General features: G+C 42.3%; 1 protein-coding gene across 1 annotated transcript in view; it reads right to left on the reverse strand.

Annotated features, from left to right (window-relative positions):
• TRABD2B (TraB domain containing 2B) overlaps positions 1-16817 on the reverse strand; it is a 274212-nt gene that overhangs the window by 105418 nt on the left and 151977 nt on the right. The window contains exon 4 of the mRNA XM_051799771.1: positions 5078-5252. Within this exon, the coding sequence (XP_051655731.1) occupies positions 5078-5252 (175 nt within the window). The remainder of the gene's footprint in view (positions 1-5077; positions 5253-16817) is intronic.

Below are 16817 nucleotides of genomic sequence, written 5' to 3' on the forward strand. Positions count from 1 at the left end.
TTAGCTCTGTCTCAGCACTTAAAGAAAATTCTCCGTGATACATTTATTATTTTAACTAACCAAACTCACTACCTTAAACCCTACTGATTTGGCTGCTAATAAACATCATGAACTGGAGCAGCATCTGAATTTCTGAAGCAGTAAATCCAGCTCTCAGCTACAAAACTGACAGCTCTCATAAAAGAAAGAAAGAAAAAAAAATGCAAGTAAGTAAAACATCCTAAGGAAATTATCGTTCAAATTAACTGCAGACATAAATTTATCCATTTGTTATCATAAGTGTTACTTGAAAATTATTCGCCCATAAAAATGAAATAAACCAGAGTGATTTTTTCTTAAACATTGACTTCATATGTATAGTCTTAGTTGCCAAAATATTAACTCTTTTTAACAGCCTGTGTGCTCTTGGTTGTGTGTGTCTTTCTTGACTGTAAATGGCCCTTTATAAATTGTCTGTATATATGAGGTCTAAGGCTGTTATTACAGATCAATAATTCCTAGCAATCCATGATGGATTTTCAAAAGACAAAACCCAAGTAAATACCCAAATTTTACTTGAAAGCATTCTATTTAGCAACCCTTAGTCATTCAAAGGGAAACATTGCCATGCCCATAACTGAAAAATATCATTTAACTGCACAAATGATAACTGCTGTTTCATTACTAGAGTATAATTACTGTGAATACAGGTATGGTGATATTTTCACATTAAGCCTGAATATGGTAAACCCTGGCAGGAGAAGAACGAAGCCTATAGAACTGGGTATGAGCTGGGTCCCCTTTTACCCAAAGCCTGTATTTTTCTTGGAGAGGAGAAAGAAATAAAAGTAGAAAGAATAAATGACCATTTTCACTTCTATGTGTTTTATAAAGGAATAAATTAAAAGTCTGAATTACTCCAACACATTTAAATTGTGAGTAATTCCATGGAAGACAGGAAAGGGAGAAATCCATTGAAAAGTCTACTTTTTATTTTTAAGAATGACAGAAAACTGAAAAGCTCTATTCAGAACTGAGTAATTTTTTTTTGTTTGTTTTAATACTTCTGACTGGAACAAGAAAAAAACATCTTTCAACAGCATAAAAAAGCTTTGCTTCGCTTTATGAAAAACTGTTTTATCTCAGCGTGCTTGGATATTCAAAGGCCTGTCCCCTTCCCACTCCTTCATTCCCAGGACTTGTCTGTTCAATGTTTCACAGCCCCCGTGCTCTTGCAGACCAGACTCTGAGCCACCTCTCCTATGATGCACCACAGCTCTAAACAGAATATAGCAAAATTTTAACTGGGAATCCCAGTTTACAGGAGAACAATGACACCCAGGCACCCGACTTTTTGATCAACATCTTCAAGAAGTGGACTTGCTTTTCAGAAGCAGGCAGAAAAATTCTGCTGAAAGATTTTGATCAGCCTTCTTTTAAAAGAGAGGCAGGATGAAGAAGGTAGAAATTCTACGTGTAAAATAGTTAATAACCAGCCCATAAACATGCAGAGTTGCACAGGCAACAGAATTAATTGCCTGCTATATCCCAATCACTTCAATGGCCTCATCTTCCATATGAAGGCAGAGCAGGTGTTTCCAGGGGTGACCTGACCTGCCAGACCTGCCAGGACCAGGGTGTGGGATCTGTCCCTATGTGAAGGTTATTTAGATCTGATGAGAGGGGATGCCACATCTCCCTCTGCCTGCCATTTTCAGCCACACATTTTCATCCAGCCAGCTGGGAATTCAGCTTACACTGGATGAGCTATGATTTTTTCCTGATGGTGAAGTGCATGCTTTATTATGGGGACAGGGCTTTACACTCTACCAAGTTTCAACTGAGAAGGGATTTTCTGCAAGATTTCTGCAACACTGACCATATACTTTTTGCTGACAGACACCTGCATCCTCCAGCTCAGTAGCACCAGGCTCCTGCACCAGGTTGCCAGGAAATCATCATCTTGCTTTTCAGCTGAAGCTAGTCATTGGGTTTCTTTGGGGTTTTTGGTGGCTATTTTTGGTTCTACAGTCATGGAGCAGGACTCACTGAGCCAAATGAGACTGTAATTTGCAAAGACACCTGTGTGGTGCCTTCTGGCTTAGTCAAGCTCGTTATACAAATTCATTACTAGACACTACAGAACTACCCACCCGTGGTACTGGGATCTCAGATCAAGCTGAGGATGGTGCCCTGAGGGAGCAGCAGAGCCTCAATTGCTGCACACAGTTGTGCAAAAGCCAGGTAAACCTTCACTAGGGCAGTATCCATAGGGTACAGCTCCTGCAGGGAGGCCACTGGGGGAACCAGGCAGGGCTCTACCTCAGGAGGGCTGTTCTCCAAGCCCCTTGGCTCCAGCTATACCTGTGAGTTACAGGATGCCACTGAGTCCACATGAATCATCGTGTGGGGCTTGAGACTCCCTTCTACAGCAACCCTTGTCCACAAAATTGCATTTGGGGAAGTTTTTCCAAGGTGCTTTTCTCGTAACAGTCTTATTTTCTTATTTAGGAAAACATTTATTTTCCTAATTTGATTTGGCAGCACAGTTTTACCCAGTTTTTCCCTCCCAGAAACTATGATGGAGATTATGAAATTTGGAAAACAATTCACAATACACATATATAATTTAATTAGTATTCATCCATTAGTTCCAATACCCTCAAAATAAAGGGATTGATGCAGGAATCACGCTTAGCATAATTTGGAGTACATTGTCCAGAACACTTTTTTCAGATTATTTCCCTTTCATTGTTAGTCTTAAAGATGCAGAATCTTAAATAAAGTGAAATAATTTTTGCACTGTTCTGGGAGCAAATGAGCTCCCGCAGACTCTATCATGCCTATCCTAACCAAAGGTGCATTCCTAAAATTTTACGCTTCAGAATTCATGGGAATATGTGAAAGCCTCAACTTTCATCAAAAACACCCATCATTCACTTTTATAAAAGGCAAAACCAAATGCTCAAAGTTTTAGAAAAATATTCGAATTCACAACCCAACCACATACAAAAGAAACCATTAAAATTCATGAATTAAATATAAGAATGAAAAACACAAGACGTATCAACAAACACCACTCATAATTCAGTGCATGGGGGAAATAAAAAGGAAACAAAACCCCCAAAAAATTCTTCAGGAGGAAAAACTGCATTTGAATCATATGAGAAAATGAACTTGCTTGTGCTTCAGTCACATAATAATTTTGGCATTGAAAAATTAATAATTTTCTCAGAACTTACTGCACGAAGGAAAAAACACCCCAGAGAAGCAAGAAGGAATTAATTGTACTAAAGTAGGGATGGCCTGCAGGGATGGCCCACTTTGGTGAGAAAGGCCAAAGGGATGCTGGAACAAAGAACCCAAAACAAAAAGCTTTCCTTGGCATCTCCCGCGTCCCAGTTCTCAATAAATCCAGCTGCATGTGTCTGTTCTGTCCTGCCACAGTCAGTACTGGGAAAATGAAACAACCCAGCAACAAAGGCAGTTTTCAACATGGCCAAAATTGGGTGCAAAAAAAAAACGAGACTTGCTCTCCATAAGCCAGCTTTCCCAAGGGATGCTGCTAGGGAGTTTCAGGTAGGTGCTGTCTGATGGGGACAGGAAATGAAAGCTCAAACCTCCCAGAAGTTAAACGTGCCTTTCTATAGAATGCAGAGTGTAATTAGTATCCATTTGCTTAATTTCACTTCTGTTATCAGCACAGATTGGATTGGATCCACGACCCACCTAGTCCGAGATCCTGGTCTGTAACTGATGCCCTGGAAAAGAATGTAGAGCAGGGCAAGTGGGCAGTGATGCCCAATATGAGTTTATCCTCTCAGCTCCAATATGTATTGGTTAAGGGATTTCCAAAACTGGACACTACATCAAAGCCATCACGTTCGATAATCTCTGATAAACCTCGCTCCTCGGGTTAGACAACCTGGTTTTCATGAATCCCTGTCCAATTATGAACCATCATGATATATTTTCCTACTGTAAAAACAGTTAAGCAAAACTCCTTGGCCAGAAACATCAGGCAAGCCTGAGATTAAATAAGCTTGGGAAAATTCAGTCCGGATACACTCAAAAAATAAATACATCAAAATGCATGTGTCTCCACTAAAACCCGCAGTCTTTAATCAAAATTCCCACTGAAGTGAGTAGCGAAAGGTGAGCTGTTGCCAGAGTTCATAGCGAGAGCCATGGGATGAGGAGCAAAGTTCTGTCAAAAATGAGAAATTGCCAAGGAGAGGGAGCAGGAGGAGCAGATTGGTTCTCAGCACGGCAGTCTCAGGCTGCCTTGAAGTCGAGGGAGCTCAAAGAGACACTTAAGCTGGTGCTCAGGATTCAGCTGAGCTGGGGCCTGAGCAGTTATTATTTATACTCTTATCACACAGAAATGTGAATTCCACTGGAAAAGGGAAAAGAAATAAAAAAAAGGACAGTAGCACATACTGTTGCAGACTCATAGAAGTACTGCAGATGTCTTTGTTCTGCAGACTTTAGGGAGAGCATTTAAACAGGCAGAGGGACATACTGGATTTTTACTTAATGGTTCAAAATGCTGGTATTCAGCTACACACACAACTCATTCACTTGTGCAAAGCCTAAAACCAGCAAATCTGTACAGAAACACAACCAGAGCAGTTAAGTCACCCATTGAGGAAGTCTTAACTACAGCAACCCCAAGAGGTTTGAAACCCTGGGCCAGCACCGTGTGCCACACGTGTGCCTGTGTCACCAAAGGGGTTTGTGTGCCATCAGCACCTGGGCTTGCAAATTCAAACTTCAACTATCTGCTACACTTGTGGCTACAAACCATTGTGTGAACACAAGCCAAGCAGGCCACAAGTCAGTCTGGGAAGGGAACAAAGACAGCAGCATGAAGAGCACTCAACTTCACATTTCTACAGCTGGATGGAAAACAAAAGAGAGCAGCCTGTCTGCAGCCAGGCTGGACCAAGACCCACCTCCTTCAACAACTGCATTTTAGAAGCAGGTCTAGACAAACAAAAACCCTTCTGCTCCTGCTCAGAGACAAAATCCTGAAGCATTCAAAACACTTTACTTCCAATCACAATAACTGAGTAAAACAGAAAAAGTCATGCCATACCTGCTCCAAAGGCAAAGAAGAAGCTCTTGTCTCTGTTCTCCCTTAAAAGTGACATCACTCTCTTCCCCATCCTCTCATTCCTCTTGTAGATGAGCTCCTGTCTGAAGTAGCTGTCTATCTCCTGAGCCGTCACCTGCTCGTGGGGCGGGAGTGTTGTGTTGATGAAGTTAGGGACCTGCAATGGAGAGAGAAGCTATAGCTCAGGTGGCACTGGTTCAGGAATCGCCAAAACACTCCATGTTTTAATCCAGCCTTATGTAAGACACCTGAGAATCACTATCATTTAAAAAACACCAAAAATCTATTAGGTAGATCAGAGCTTGGGAGGTTGTTACGAAGTCTTAAAAAAAAATAATAAAAAAAATCAATGAATATACTTTTTTTTTTTCCAAAGTGACACTAGTATTTTCTAAATAAAACTTTAGTTCATTTTGACTTTTCTCTGTCCCTTCAGCAAAATGTAGTTTCAGGTGTTACATTTGGGTGAGTTACTAGGACCTTTATTCTCTTCTTGCTCAAAACAGTTCATTGGTTATTTAATACCAAAATCCTGTGATCTGTTCCCAGCCAAGGTCACCATGAACTTGAGTAAGGACTGTATCTGGGCTTTTTTAATAACTTAACAGTTTTAAAAGAGGCAAGGACAGCAAAACCAGACACAGGAAGATGTACACAGAGTAAACCCTCTCATCCTTCTTGCAGCTTTAGATGCTTTTAGATCTCACCAGAGAGGTCAATGCATTGCAACACATAAATCCCTGGAATGTTCCTGATATTTCTGAGGAAGAGATTTTCACAAGAACTGCTCCCTCAGTCCCTGCTTTTGTGAGAAGAGACGTTCATAGACACAGAAGAAAGGGTGAAACCCCAAGGACCAGAGGCAGACCCAGGAATGAGCCAAGATCCAAGCTGTAATGGACAGACAAGCCAAAAGTCTCTGATTATTAGGATAACAACTTATTTTGACACAGTAAAGGTCCAAGGTCTACCACAAGAGTTTGGGGGTCCAAGTGCCCCACGGTGGGAAGTGCTGTAAGTGGGCAGTGTCTGATGACTGCTAACAGGACCCAGGCACATTCTGGAGGTTTTCTGTGCCTCACCACTGGAAAGCAGCTTAATCTGCAAAACCTAGATCCAGCTTTCTGAGTCCCCAGGTACATGTAAAGCTGCCAGGATTTCCAGTGTTAATCTGAGCTGGTGGTAATGACATTGCAGGCACAGCCCATGAGGGGAACATCCCTCACTCGCTGTGCTGAAATACTTGAGGCAGTGACTCTGTTACTCGGGTTATTCTTCCTCTGGTTTTCTACTATACCACATTCCCGTACTCATTTTCTAAAACTTGCCTTCAAACTATGTTTTGCAGACCACATCTTACCCTCCCACTTGGCCACACGGTTTTATCACAACAATTTTTGTCTTTTCCCACCCTCTTCACTCATACTGCCTCTCCAAAAGTTTTCAGCAAGTCTTAGGGAGACTTCCAACTTCCTAGTGACTCTCCTTAAAGCTTTTTTGTTGCAGCCCCATTTGCATCACTCTTAATGTGTGGGACCAAGCAGCAGAGATTTCTCACCATGCATTATGCAGGATGAGTCTACACGTCACTCTGGATTCCCAGTTGAGTGAGGCAGAAATGGGGACCACATCCCCTGAGCCAGGGGCTCCCAAGTGGATGGAGCTAACACTGATGCTGACAGAGACCCTGCCCCAGTCTATTGGGTCTTATAGACCAGCTGGACCTTTCCTTTTCTAAATGACTTCTCAACCTGCTTTGCCAAATCAGAGTGATCCTCACAGCATGTCCTTCCTTAAGGGTTCAATTGCATTACCCTGAATCATTCCTTTGGGCTTTCCAGCATGGCTTGGAATCACCAGTGCATCTTGTGAACTCCTCAAAGCATGCAAGTACTTTGCACCTTGTTCTCAGTTTAGCCCTTTGGCAGCACTCAACAAATAATAAGTCGCATTAAGCCAGACCTATCCGACACACCAGTTTCCTGGAAGGAAGCTGCCTCCACGTCTGGCAAGAACATGCACTTGTCTCAAAGGGATGCAGAAGTAGCCTGACAGTGTCAAAGAGGTAAAATGCTGCTGGCTACAGCAGCACAGGATGTAGTGGCTTCCATTCCCGGTGAAAAGCAGGGAAAAATTTATATTGTAGGAATAAAGTCTGAGGAACGAGTAGCCATTTTACACTTGCAATAACCTCTGTAACACAAAGCTGTAAATCAGGTGGTCCACGCAGGTATCACAAGCCTTTGCATCTCCTCTGTACTGAGGCTCTGTGCTTAACAAGTTGATGCAGCTCAGGGAGGAGTCAGGGAAGCCTTTAGACACGGAAATGGAAGGCGACATTTTTTGGAAGCATCTGAAAGCTCAACACCCACATAAGAGAAGTCTCTTCTTCCCTGGTTTCGGCTGAAGGGAAGTGAAGGCTGGGAACTGATGAGACCTGATCTGGAATGACCTGAGATGCTTTGGGGAAAACAAAGTACTGTGAGGACAACCTTCTCCTACACAAAGCAGGAGTAGCAATGCTGGGGGACCAAGCAGCTTTGTGCATCCCACTCCTGCCAGGGGACAGCTCTGATGCTGGAGGTCCAAGAACAGAAGTTGCATTTAGACCTTGACCAAGAAGAGCTTTGCCAAGAAAGGAAGTACCTTTCATCACCTTGTGCAACTCCATCACTTGCAATCCTACATCCACATTCAAACTACAGTTTTTTCCTCCCCTTTATCTAACCTAAAATACAGTACACAAAACAGACCCATTTACTTGCCCTTTCTTCCCTCCCTTTCTTTCCTTCTCTTCTGTGGGAAAGAGTTTGCCAATGGCAGAGAGATAAACTTAAAACCAAGGACTGTGTTTTGTCAGTGTTTCTGGTGCTTGTCCAAGGAACAAGACAAAGGAAGGCATCACCTCGAGAGGCACATCATCAGCTACAGGTCCCGCTGCACCTTGAGCATTCCTGTATTACTAATGCCTGGCAAAAATAAAACATGCATGTATGTTTCTGCGTGTGTGTGGCAGAGGACAGAAGATAAATGGTTGCAGTAAGTATGCCCATACACAGTAGTGCAACCACACTCTGAGCTATGACACTGGCCCCATCAATCACCTCTGCTCCTCCCTGAATCGCAGTTCCTTTCCACAGTCAGTGACATACACCATGCCTGGCTTCGAGGAGGCAGCTGCTTCTGTTGATTTAATAAACCCTTTGGATTCTTAACCACCAGATAGGGATCAGGAAGTCAAGAAACAGTCATATGCAATTAGGAAACTATTAACTAGAGCCAGAATTTAAGTGGTTTGTTTGTTTGTGCGTTTTTTTTTTTTCTGTGGGGAAAAAAGAAAAAGAGAATCTCTTGTTTTAAATGTGCACCAAAAGGATGCACCTACCCTCTTCCACTTTTACTTTGTTTCCATTCAGTGAAAAAAAATTAATTTTAACATTCTAATTATATGTATTTGATGTTTTTGAACTGAGAGGGAATGGGTGAGACATTTGCTATGCCATTGGGTGAGGGTGTGACCTCCCAGCAATAGCTGAACGCTGCTACCAGTATTTAAATGTACAGTGGAGTGGATGATCTGACCAGGTGAAAATCCTAACTTCTAATTTTGCTGTTCATCTAGGAGAGTAATAGTTGGATCAGCAGAAAAACACATCACCTGGGGTGTGCTCACTTTGTAGTGGCTAGAGATAAATTGACAAGAGATAAATTGATTCTTTATGTCCAGTCTTTGCAAGCTTTCTGAGAATCCAACCAGCTCATATATCTATTTATTTCTCATGGAAACTCAATAATGTATTTCACTGAGGTGTTCAAAATATGGAATATTTTGTTTTACTGAATAAGTTAGCACTCCTTTTTTTCTATTCCTATTTTCTTTGGGTTACGACTCTTCTGTGGACAATACAGTAGACTCAAAACTCAGTCATTTGGTATACTCTGCCTTTCTTAGTTAAAATTTTGAGGTTAAAGAAAGGCAATATGAGAATAAAAAAAGAAGCCCCAGCCCTGAAGACATTTTTTTACCCTCCCTACTGCCTGTATAATTTTAGTTGAGCAGAATCCCTGATGGAATATATGTGTGGGTAGAGCTCTGTGCACACATCTGAGCTCACAGTACTGTGGGATGCGGGCCATAATTCTTCACCTTTGAAGTCAGTGGGAGCTTTAGGCAGAAGAAAGAGGAAGGATTGTGGAGTGGTTATGACACTACCCTGAAAAAATGATTCTGCTCCCATGGGCGATACAAATCTCTTGCATGATCACAGGCGTGTCATTTGGGTTTAAACCTTCAAAGAAAACTTGGCACTTAACCTCCACTAAGTATCCTTGAAGCATTTGGCTTTATTCCTCCTGTCTCTCAAAAGTCCATCTGTAAAATGGGGACAGCAAGACTTTCTACCTTGATGTTACTCACAAGGCACTGGCTGACTCTAGCTGTGGAAGGACCCAAAGGAAGATCCAAAGTCCAAGACGACGCTCAGTGGTAACCTCTCTTCCTATAAATTCCCACAGAGGCTGGAATTCTGCTGCAATCATTAGCATAAGAGCTAACAACATACTTTAGCTTAGAAAAATGCATCAGCCATAACTCAAGATCTATGCTATGCTGTCAGCTTTGTCTAGGGAGACAGAGAGAAAGAAAAGGAAAAAAAAAAAAGGAAGAGAAAAGCAAAATATATTGGTGTAGAGTCTTTTTCACATTTAGGGCTTACTGCCAAAGTTCAGCTGAAAATGCATGGACATGGGATGACATTTAAGTACATTTTCTAATTTACTATTTTTTAATATTTAGACAAATATTCTGGACAGAGGCACAATGCCAGAGTTGTGAATATCTATCTGCAAATAATTTTTTTGGACACATATAAGCACCATCAACTATGATTAAGTTTTTTTTCCCCCTGCTTTGGATTTATTGGCTACAGTGGAACTGCTCTAGACTCAGTCCAGTATCAAATCACTATCAGATGTGGACTAATAGTGTTATCGTTCCTACTCCTATACACCACAGTTCCCAATCCTCTGATAACCTTCCTTAGCCTCGTTCTGTTCCAGTGATGATAGAGTATTTCTGGAATGTGCATTCCAACTGTAAGATTATGTCAATGAAAAACCAATACTACCAACACTGGGACAGAGGGCTGGGTGCCCTTCCTTGCCTTCAAGGTGCTCTTCAACTATAATTCTACCTGCAGATGGAGAAGAGGAAGCTGAGTCAGGGAAGTGGGAAGCCAACTCCTGCCACGGAAAACACAGTGACCCTAAAACCTTTCCAGCTATTATCTTCCTATATCTTGGTCAAGCCTGTTGGCTTCTGAGACTCTTCTCTCCCACTGTCTCCCAGTCAGCAGATGATTCGAGGTTTTCCAGCCTCACCTCCTGTGAAGTATCCAAACTCCAGACGCTGCAAGTACAGCACCATCCCTAATAGTTGCGGGAGAATCTATTAATAATAAAAATGCCTTATTTCTTTATTTCCTTCTCTCCCCAGCGTTCACTGGCTAAACAGAGAAAATAGGAGGAGCCACACCCAGGGTCACCTATGGCAAGCCAGAGAGCTGGCCATCAGCTTCCAGAATTCCAGTCCAACACCTCAATCCAAACCCCATCCCTCTTTCTCTGACAGGAAGGCTCCACTTCCATGCTAGTAATCCTTATCTCCAGTTGTAAGCAGGGAGTTGTTCCCAGATCATGACAACTACATTAATTTTTTCTTAAACATGCTAAAGATTGGGTTCTCTTTATTAGTCTTTTGGTTTATGAGCTTTACGTGGGCAGAGGCCAGAAGACAAGTAATGGATTGCGCTTTGAAGGATTTTCCCCACATCATTCGGGTCAGGAACTTTTATCCAGTCGACAGCACTATGCAAGATAAGGATCTGAAGGGCTGACAGCTCAGCTTATGGGGGCTGCCAAGGAGCCAAAGCAGCATCCAAAACCTGCTGGCTCCTCCAGCCCTAAATTCACACCAGCCCTTCTTGGGTCAGAGGCTGACATCTGAGCTCGAGTTATCATTCCTTTATGAAGGGAGGATACCCTCCTGCTAACCAGCCCTGACAAGGCATTGTGGCTTTTAGTGAAGTGCTGCAAAATATACTGCTCTGGACTTGGAAGACACCTGTTTTCCTCTGATTTATGGATCCTTCTGGCATCTGGGAGAGCAATATCCATTTACTGCAGCCTCTGATAGAAGGATTCAAATAGTGCAAAGTGAATGGGCTGTGAGAACAAGCATCTCCACAAGGCTGCTGCAGAAATGAGTAATGCTGCCAACTCAACTGGTTTTCCTCCAGCACTCTTGAGTTCCCATTGTGATGGAGACCAGCAATGGCCAAGGAGGGGGTGTCTGGTTAAACTGATTTAGCCCAAAGCCCAAAGTTGGCAGCTGCCAAGAAGATAAGCTTCCAGCTTGTTATGGAAAAGGGAAGTCAGGAAGGAGCAGTATCCAGTTTGAGCATGTGATTAACCCATTATTGCTTTCTTTTAAGCACCAAAATTTAAAGTAATATACTAGAAGCCTGACTGTAAAAGGAGTCTTTCATCTTCAGAGTAAAGTCAGTTCCATCACTCCTTTCCCTGGGCTGGAGGGGAAAAAAGGCAAAAATACTTTTTGCTTGAAGGGAAGTAAGGGAAGAAAGGAGTTCAAGAGCACAAGGAAAGCCAGAGTAAGAGCAAGCACATTTCTTGGTACCAGCTCTGGGCAGCCATTTCTGGCTGTGAGCTAATCCCTGCCCACCTACATCCCTGCTCAGGGTCCCTGTACACTGCAGATACATTGCAGTTCATGTCAGTGAGCTTTCTGCAATTGGCCTCTCTCATTTAAAGCCAGCGGAGTACCCCTCAGCACAGCATAGCAGTCTGAGTGTGAAAATAGAGGTCTTTGAAACTGAGTTTCAAACTGGCTAGCTCAGGTCTATGAGCCACTGGGGCATCTAAACTTGTAAACAGAGAAAAATTACAAATAGGAGAAGACATGGAGGGGGAAGGCAGGCTGAATGTCAGTTAAGTCCCTATGGATAGTGCATGATACTTCTAAAAACCAGCTCTGCAGGTGACACAAAAGCTGTAGGAGTCATTGCTGGACTGAGTGTAATATTGCCTGCAGGCAGGGTGGGCTGCAGCCCTTGGACACTCCTGTACCTGCAGCTTCAGCTCCCACCACACCTGTGTGGAGACCCTCCCTGGGATCACCAAACCCATCCTGCCACTGCCTGGTGGCACATGGCCAAACAACAGCTGTGTGTCCTGCCTAGTTCTACCTTCTCTGTCCATTTGGGCTAAAGAAAAACATCTTTTAAAAAGAAATTTAAAAAGGCAGAAAGGCCATAGGGATGGGTTGTGCATCTCACACACAGCCTGGGGGGGTGAGACTTCTATCCCTGTTAGAGAAGACTTTCAACAAATCCCTGGGAAGTCATGACCTCCATGTATGTTTTCTATTTGTTTTTCCACACCAGTCAAACAGTTGTTTTCCAAGCACTTAGGAAAGAAAAAGAAAAAAAGAAGCAAGCAAGCAACATCAACCCCTCCTACAAGGCCTCCCTCTCCATCCCAACCCTGTCCCTGCTCCCCTTGGTCGCGATGCCAAAATATGCAGCCGGCCTCTCTATCTGAATGAATGTTTTGATTAAAGAAGCCTTAACAAAACACAGTCAGAACAATGATCCCGGCCCCCTTTCTGCAAGCCTCACCAACTATGCAGTGTATATTTAGGACCAGATTACAGGGACCTGTTCATTAATCGAGTAACGATGACAAGCCTGTAGTGTATGCAAATAAAGGTTTGGGTTTCGGAAGGGGAGGGTAAATCTTAACTACCTAATGATACTTCTGCTGCATTTAAAGCCCCTTCATCACTGGGATTGTTTTGAGGCCAGCTTTCATGAGCTTGCAAACATATGGAAAAGTTCAAGATTTTCTATTTCCCTTCCAAATGCTTTGTTTCCTTTGACAAAGAATACTTTTTTTCTGTTCTGACACTAAAACCATCACCTATTATATTGCCATGACACCCAAGTCAAGATACTGATCAAAGGGCAAAGCAGGGCAATAAAGTGAAGAAAAAAAACAAAACAAACCAGGGCCAGAAGGTTTGGGTTTGGTTTATTAAAAAATTGCAATTCTTTTTGCAAAGGTATTTTTCATTTTGTCTTCTGTTACACAGTGGGAGAACAGCTGGCCAGTAGCGGGCACAAACTCAGGTTTGGTTGTCTTGGATATATTTTGTTCGGGGATCTTCAGTGAGTTTCTTCCCATCCCTGTTTAGTAAGATTCTAGGAAAAGCCTGAATGTATATGTGAAGCTTGCAATATTCTTTTAAGTCAAGGCAAGTCTGATCCAAAATACACGATTTGCAAAATATCATGTAACTTTGCAAGGAGCAAAAATCTGGTTATTAACACAACAGCAGCTGGTCTGGACACGAGACCTCAGGAGCTGACACCACAAGGTTTGTGGTGCAAAGATTGCCATGTCCTCCTGTTTGGTCCTAGAGAAACTCCAGACTACTCCCAGTCCAACCAGCTGAAGCTTTCTAGTTATGCTGACATATGAAAAACAAATTGGATGATGACTTTAAAAATAATTTTAATTTTTTTTTAATGTAGGGTTGTTTGAGAGGTCTAGTGTTGGACATAAAGATGGAGAACAGCTTCAAGAAAGCATTTAGAAATGAAACAAGAGCCAGTAAGGAGAAAACTAAGGAATAATTCAGATTAAGTCAGTGAAGTCGAGAGAAGTTGTCCTTTAAACTAATTTTGTTTGCATCTAAACTGGTGGAAATCTATAAGCCTTGACTTTGGGTTTATCAGCAATCAGCTCTCCCAGAGGAGTGAAGATCCACGTCTGAAGTCACCACCAGAGAGCACAACCAGTTTACACTGGAGATACCTGATCTATGGCATTCCCTACTCAGTAATGCACAAAAACAGTGCAGACCAAGAAATGTTGTGTCCAGGAGTACCCAAGAACACAGTCTTTTCAATAATCTCTAGTGCTAATCCTGCCAAATCAGCCAGGACAACCAAAGTGCCCCCTTGTCCCACGTTTTCCCCCTCCCTGTCATAATGAGGAGTAACTTCATCTTTTACATAAAACACTAAGAAACAAAAAGCGTTTTGTACATTCAACTCACAAAATACTGTTTAAAAAACTAACAAGTCTTTTTCATTTCTCTTGAACAAGTCTTTCCAAGAAACACTTCATAAACCAGCTCTTTAAAAAGAAAGGAAAGTAAATGCCTTACAGCAAACATACAGCATTGCACAGAAAGCAGCATGCTACTACCTTGAACTCCAAATGGTTTTACCAATCACTCTTTCATATTCATTTATAGTTTATTCCCTTACTAATAAATACAGGTAGTCAACAATCCTTAACCGTTTTTAATGTAAATCATCTCTTTTCTCTAGGTAAATATGTTCCTTTTCTAATAATGCAGCAGTCTGAAAGAAAAATCTTTGCCTTTAAATGTCTTGTTCCAATTTCTCTCTGACTCTCTCTCCTCTCCCATTGCTTTTTTCATGGAAACTGGAAAGAGGAAGGAAAAAACTTCCAAGGTAAGACAACTCCACATGCAAACATGTAATGAAAATTTTCAAGGAAGAACCTATTTTCAAAACCCATAGCATGAAAATTATCTGGGCATGTTCCAGATTATTAATAAAAAAATAATCTCTGCAGTGTTTTCCCCAGCACTGACATCAACAAGTAGACTTAACTCTCAGTCTGGATCTGTAACCAATTTTCTGAAACATATAAGCCAAAATATAATATTGCTCCAATCTGGAATCTTGTTCTGACATAATACGAAAATTAGACTCCGAAAATTTTGGCTGCACTTCTGTTTTTTCACTTTCAAACACTCCCAGCATATACCAAGACACGAAGCTGTAACTCAGGTGCAAGCGGAAAGAAAGTACGATCCCTCCACAGCAGACCAGGAGCTGTTCTGAACTATGGGAAAGCAACACCTCTGCAGCAGCATCCTGTGCTACAGCCCAGAGAGGAGAAGGTGGGAGACAGGCTCTGCTCACTGTCGGGGCACAAGCAGCACTGAGCACAGCGTCACCTAACACCCGGTCAGCGTCAGCACTGCCAGCAGTGTCCTTGGAACAAACACTCCTGGGAGCGTGACTGACCCTTCCCCTGGACCCAGAATGGCAAACTCCTGGGACTGGCTCCCTTGATGCCTGGGACAGGCTCACACTTGCTTCACTGGAAAGCTCATAATCATTTTCCCTGGAAGAACGAGAGGCTGTGCCAGTTCGCCTGCACTTTGTTACAGCTGAAAATGATAAGATGCTTCCAAAGCGCTGTGTTACAATAGCTGTGCCTTCAGTTTATGGATTTATCTTCCTTTTCGCCAGATAAAACTCCATTCCTTGGACAAATTAGGTCTGCTTGTCATTCAACACTCTACCTAATGGTCTCAGCTGTGTGTTTCTGCAGTTACTGAAGCTGGAGCATTCCACAGATAGTTTTCATTGATTTGAGAAGCGAGCCAGAAATCCAGTCGTATTTTATCCAAAATGACAACAGGGCAAGTTAATGATGTAATTAGAATTATCAGGAACCTTAAATCTTACAGGACATGTTTAAATGCAGGATGATAACAGTTTTAAAGGGCTGCATAACACAACCTGGAGATTTATAAACAGCAAGTACCTTGCAAAGTGAGGCACTGAACATTTTCTTCTTTAGTTTAAGGCTGATATTGGCATGGGGTTAGTGTATAGATTTCTAATGTCATGTTATCAAGATCATCATATGCTTTTCAGAAGGCAACACCCGCTACCTAAAGGCTGTATGCCCACATGAATCCATGGCATTTTGAACTGCAGAGGGAACTTGAGATATGGGTGACAATCATTCTAGTAAGGTATAGAAAAAGCTTGGTTGTTTCTGATGGACACAGCTTGAAGAAGGAGGCACAGCAATGCCTGAGCATCTGAAGGGGGTTGAGATCTGTCTGCAGGCTGTGGTGAACACTAAGTAATTCCACTGCATAGCTTGCTCTGCTGTGTGGGATGAAGCCAAGACCTTATGTCCCCTGGCGATGAGAAGATTGTTATGCTGAGGAGAGCATAAGGCCTGTAAACTGGGTTAATCACTGGCCTAACTTGATTTATTAATTTTGATATCCAAAGATGTCTGGGCCCATTGGAATGGATACAAAGCCTGCTGAAGGCATGAAAATATTCTCCATTACTTCAGTGGGCTCTCACTACAGTCTAACACAAACCATAAGGCTCCCCTAGATGAGAGACGCTTTGAAAGTGTCAGGTATGACTCTTGGATTGTGCTGTTAATCCTAAATGGGAGAGGCAAATAACAAGTATGAAACCTGGATAGTTGAGCCAGTAGAAACTGGCTTGAAAAAAACTGTGTATAGAGTTAGCAGTGGAGCTGCAGGTCTCTGACATGCCAGATCGGCGATGAGAGAGGAAAAACCATCTTCTCCTGGGACAGGAGCCTCTCCTCAGGTCAGGAGAATGGCTGAGGACAGAAGATAAGAAACAATAACCAGAAACCACAGATACAATTTTTGGGAAAGGCTGAAGGAGAAAAATCTCTGCCTTGGATCTTCAAGTTTCCTCTTAATAAAGGAATACAAAAGAACACAGAAGCAGTTAATTCAGTGCTGTCCTTAAAAACTGAACAGCTCAAAACCAACCACAGGAAATAACTGGTGCAAGGTATCCTTAAAACCAAAACACAA

The sequence above is a fragment of the Manacus candei genome, unplaced genomic scaffold, assembly GCF_025592945.1.
Source record: "Manacus candei isolate 608988 ecotype Guabito, Panama unplaced genomic scaffold, ASM2559294v1 h1tg000005l, whole genome shotgun sequence".
NCBI classification, from domain to species: Eukaryota; Metazoa; Chordata; class Aves; order Passeriformes; family Pipridae; genus Manacus; species Manacus candei.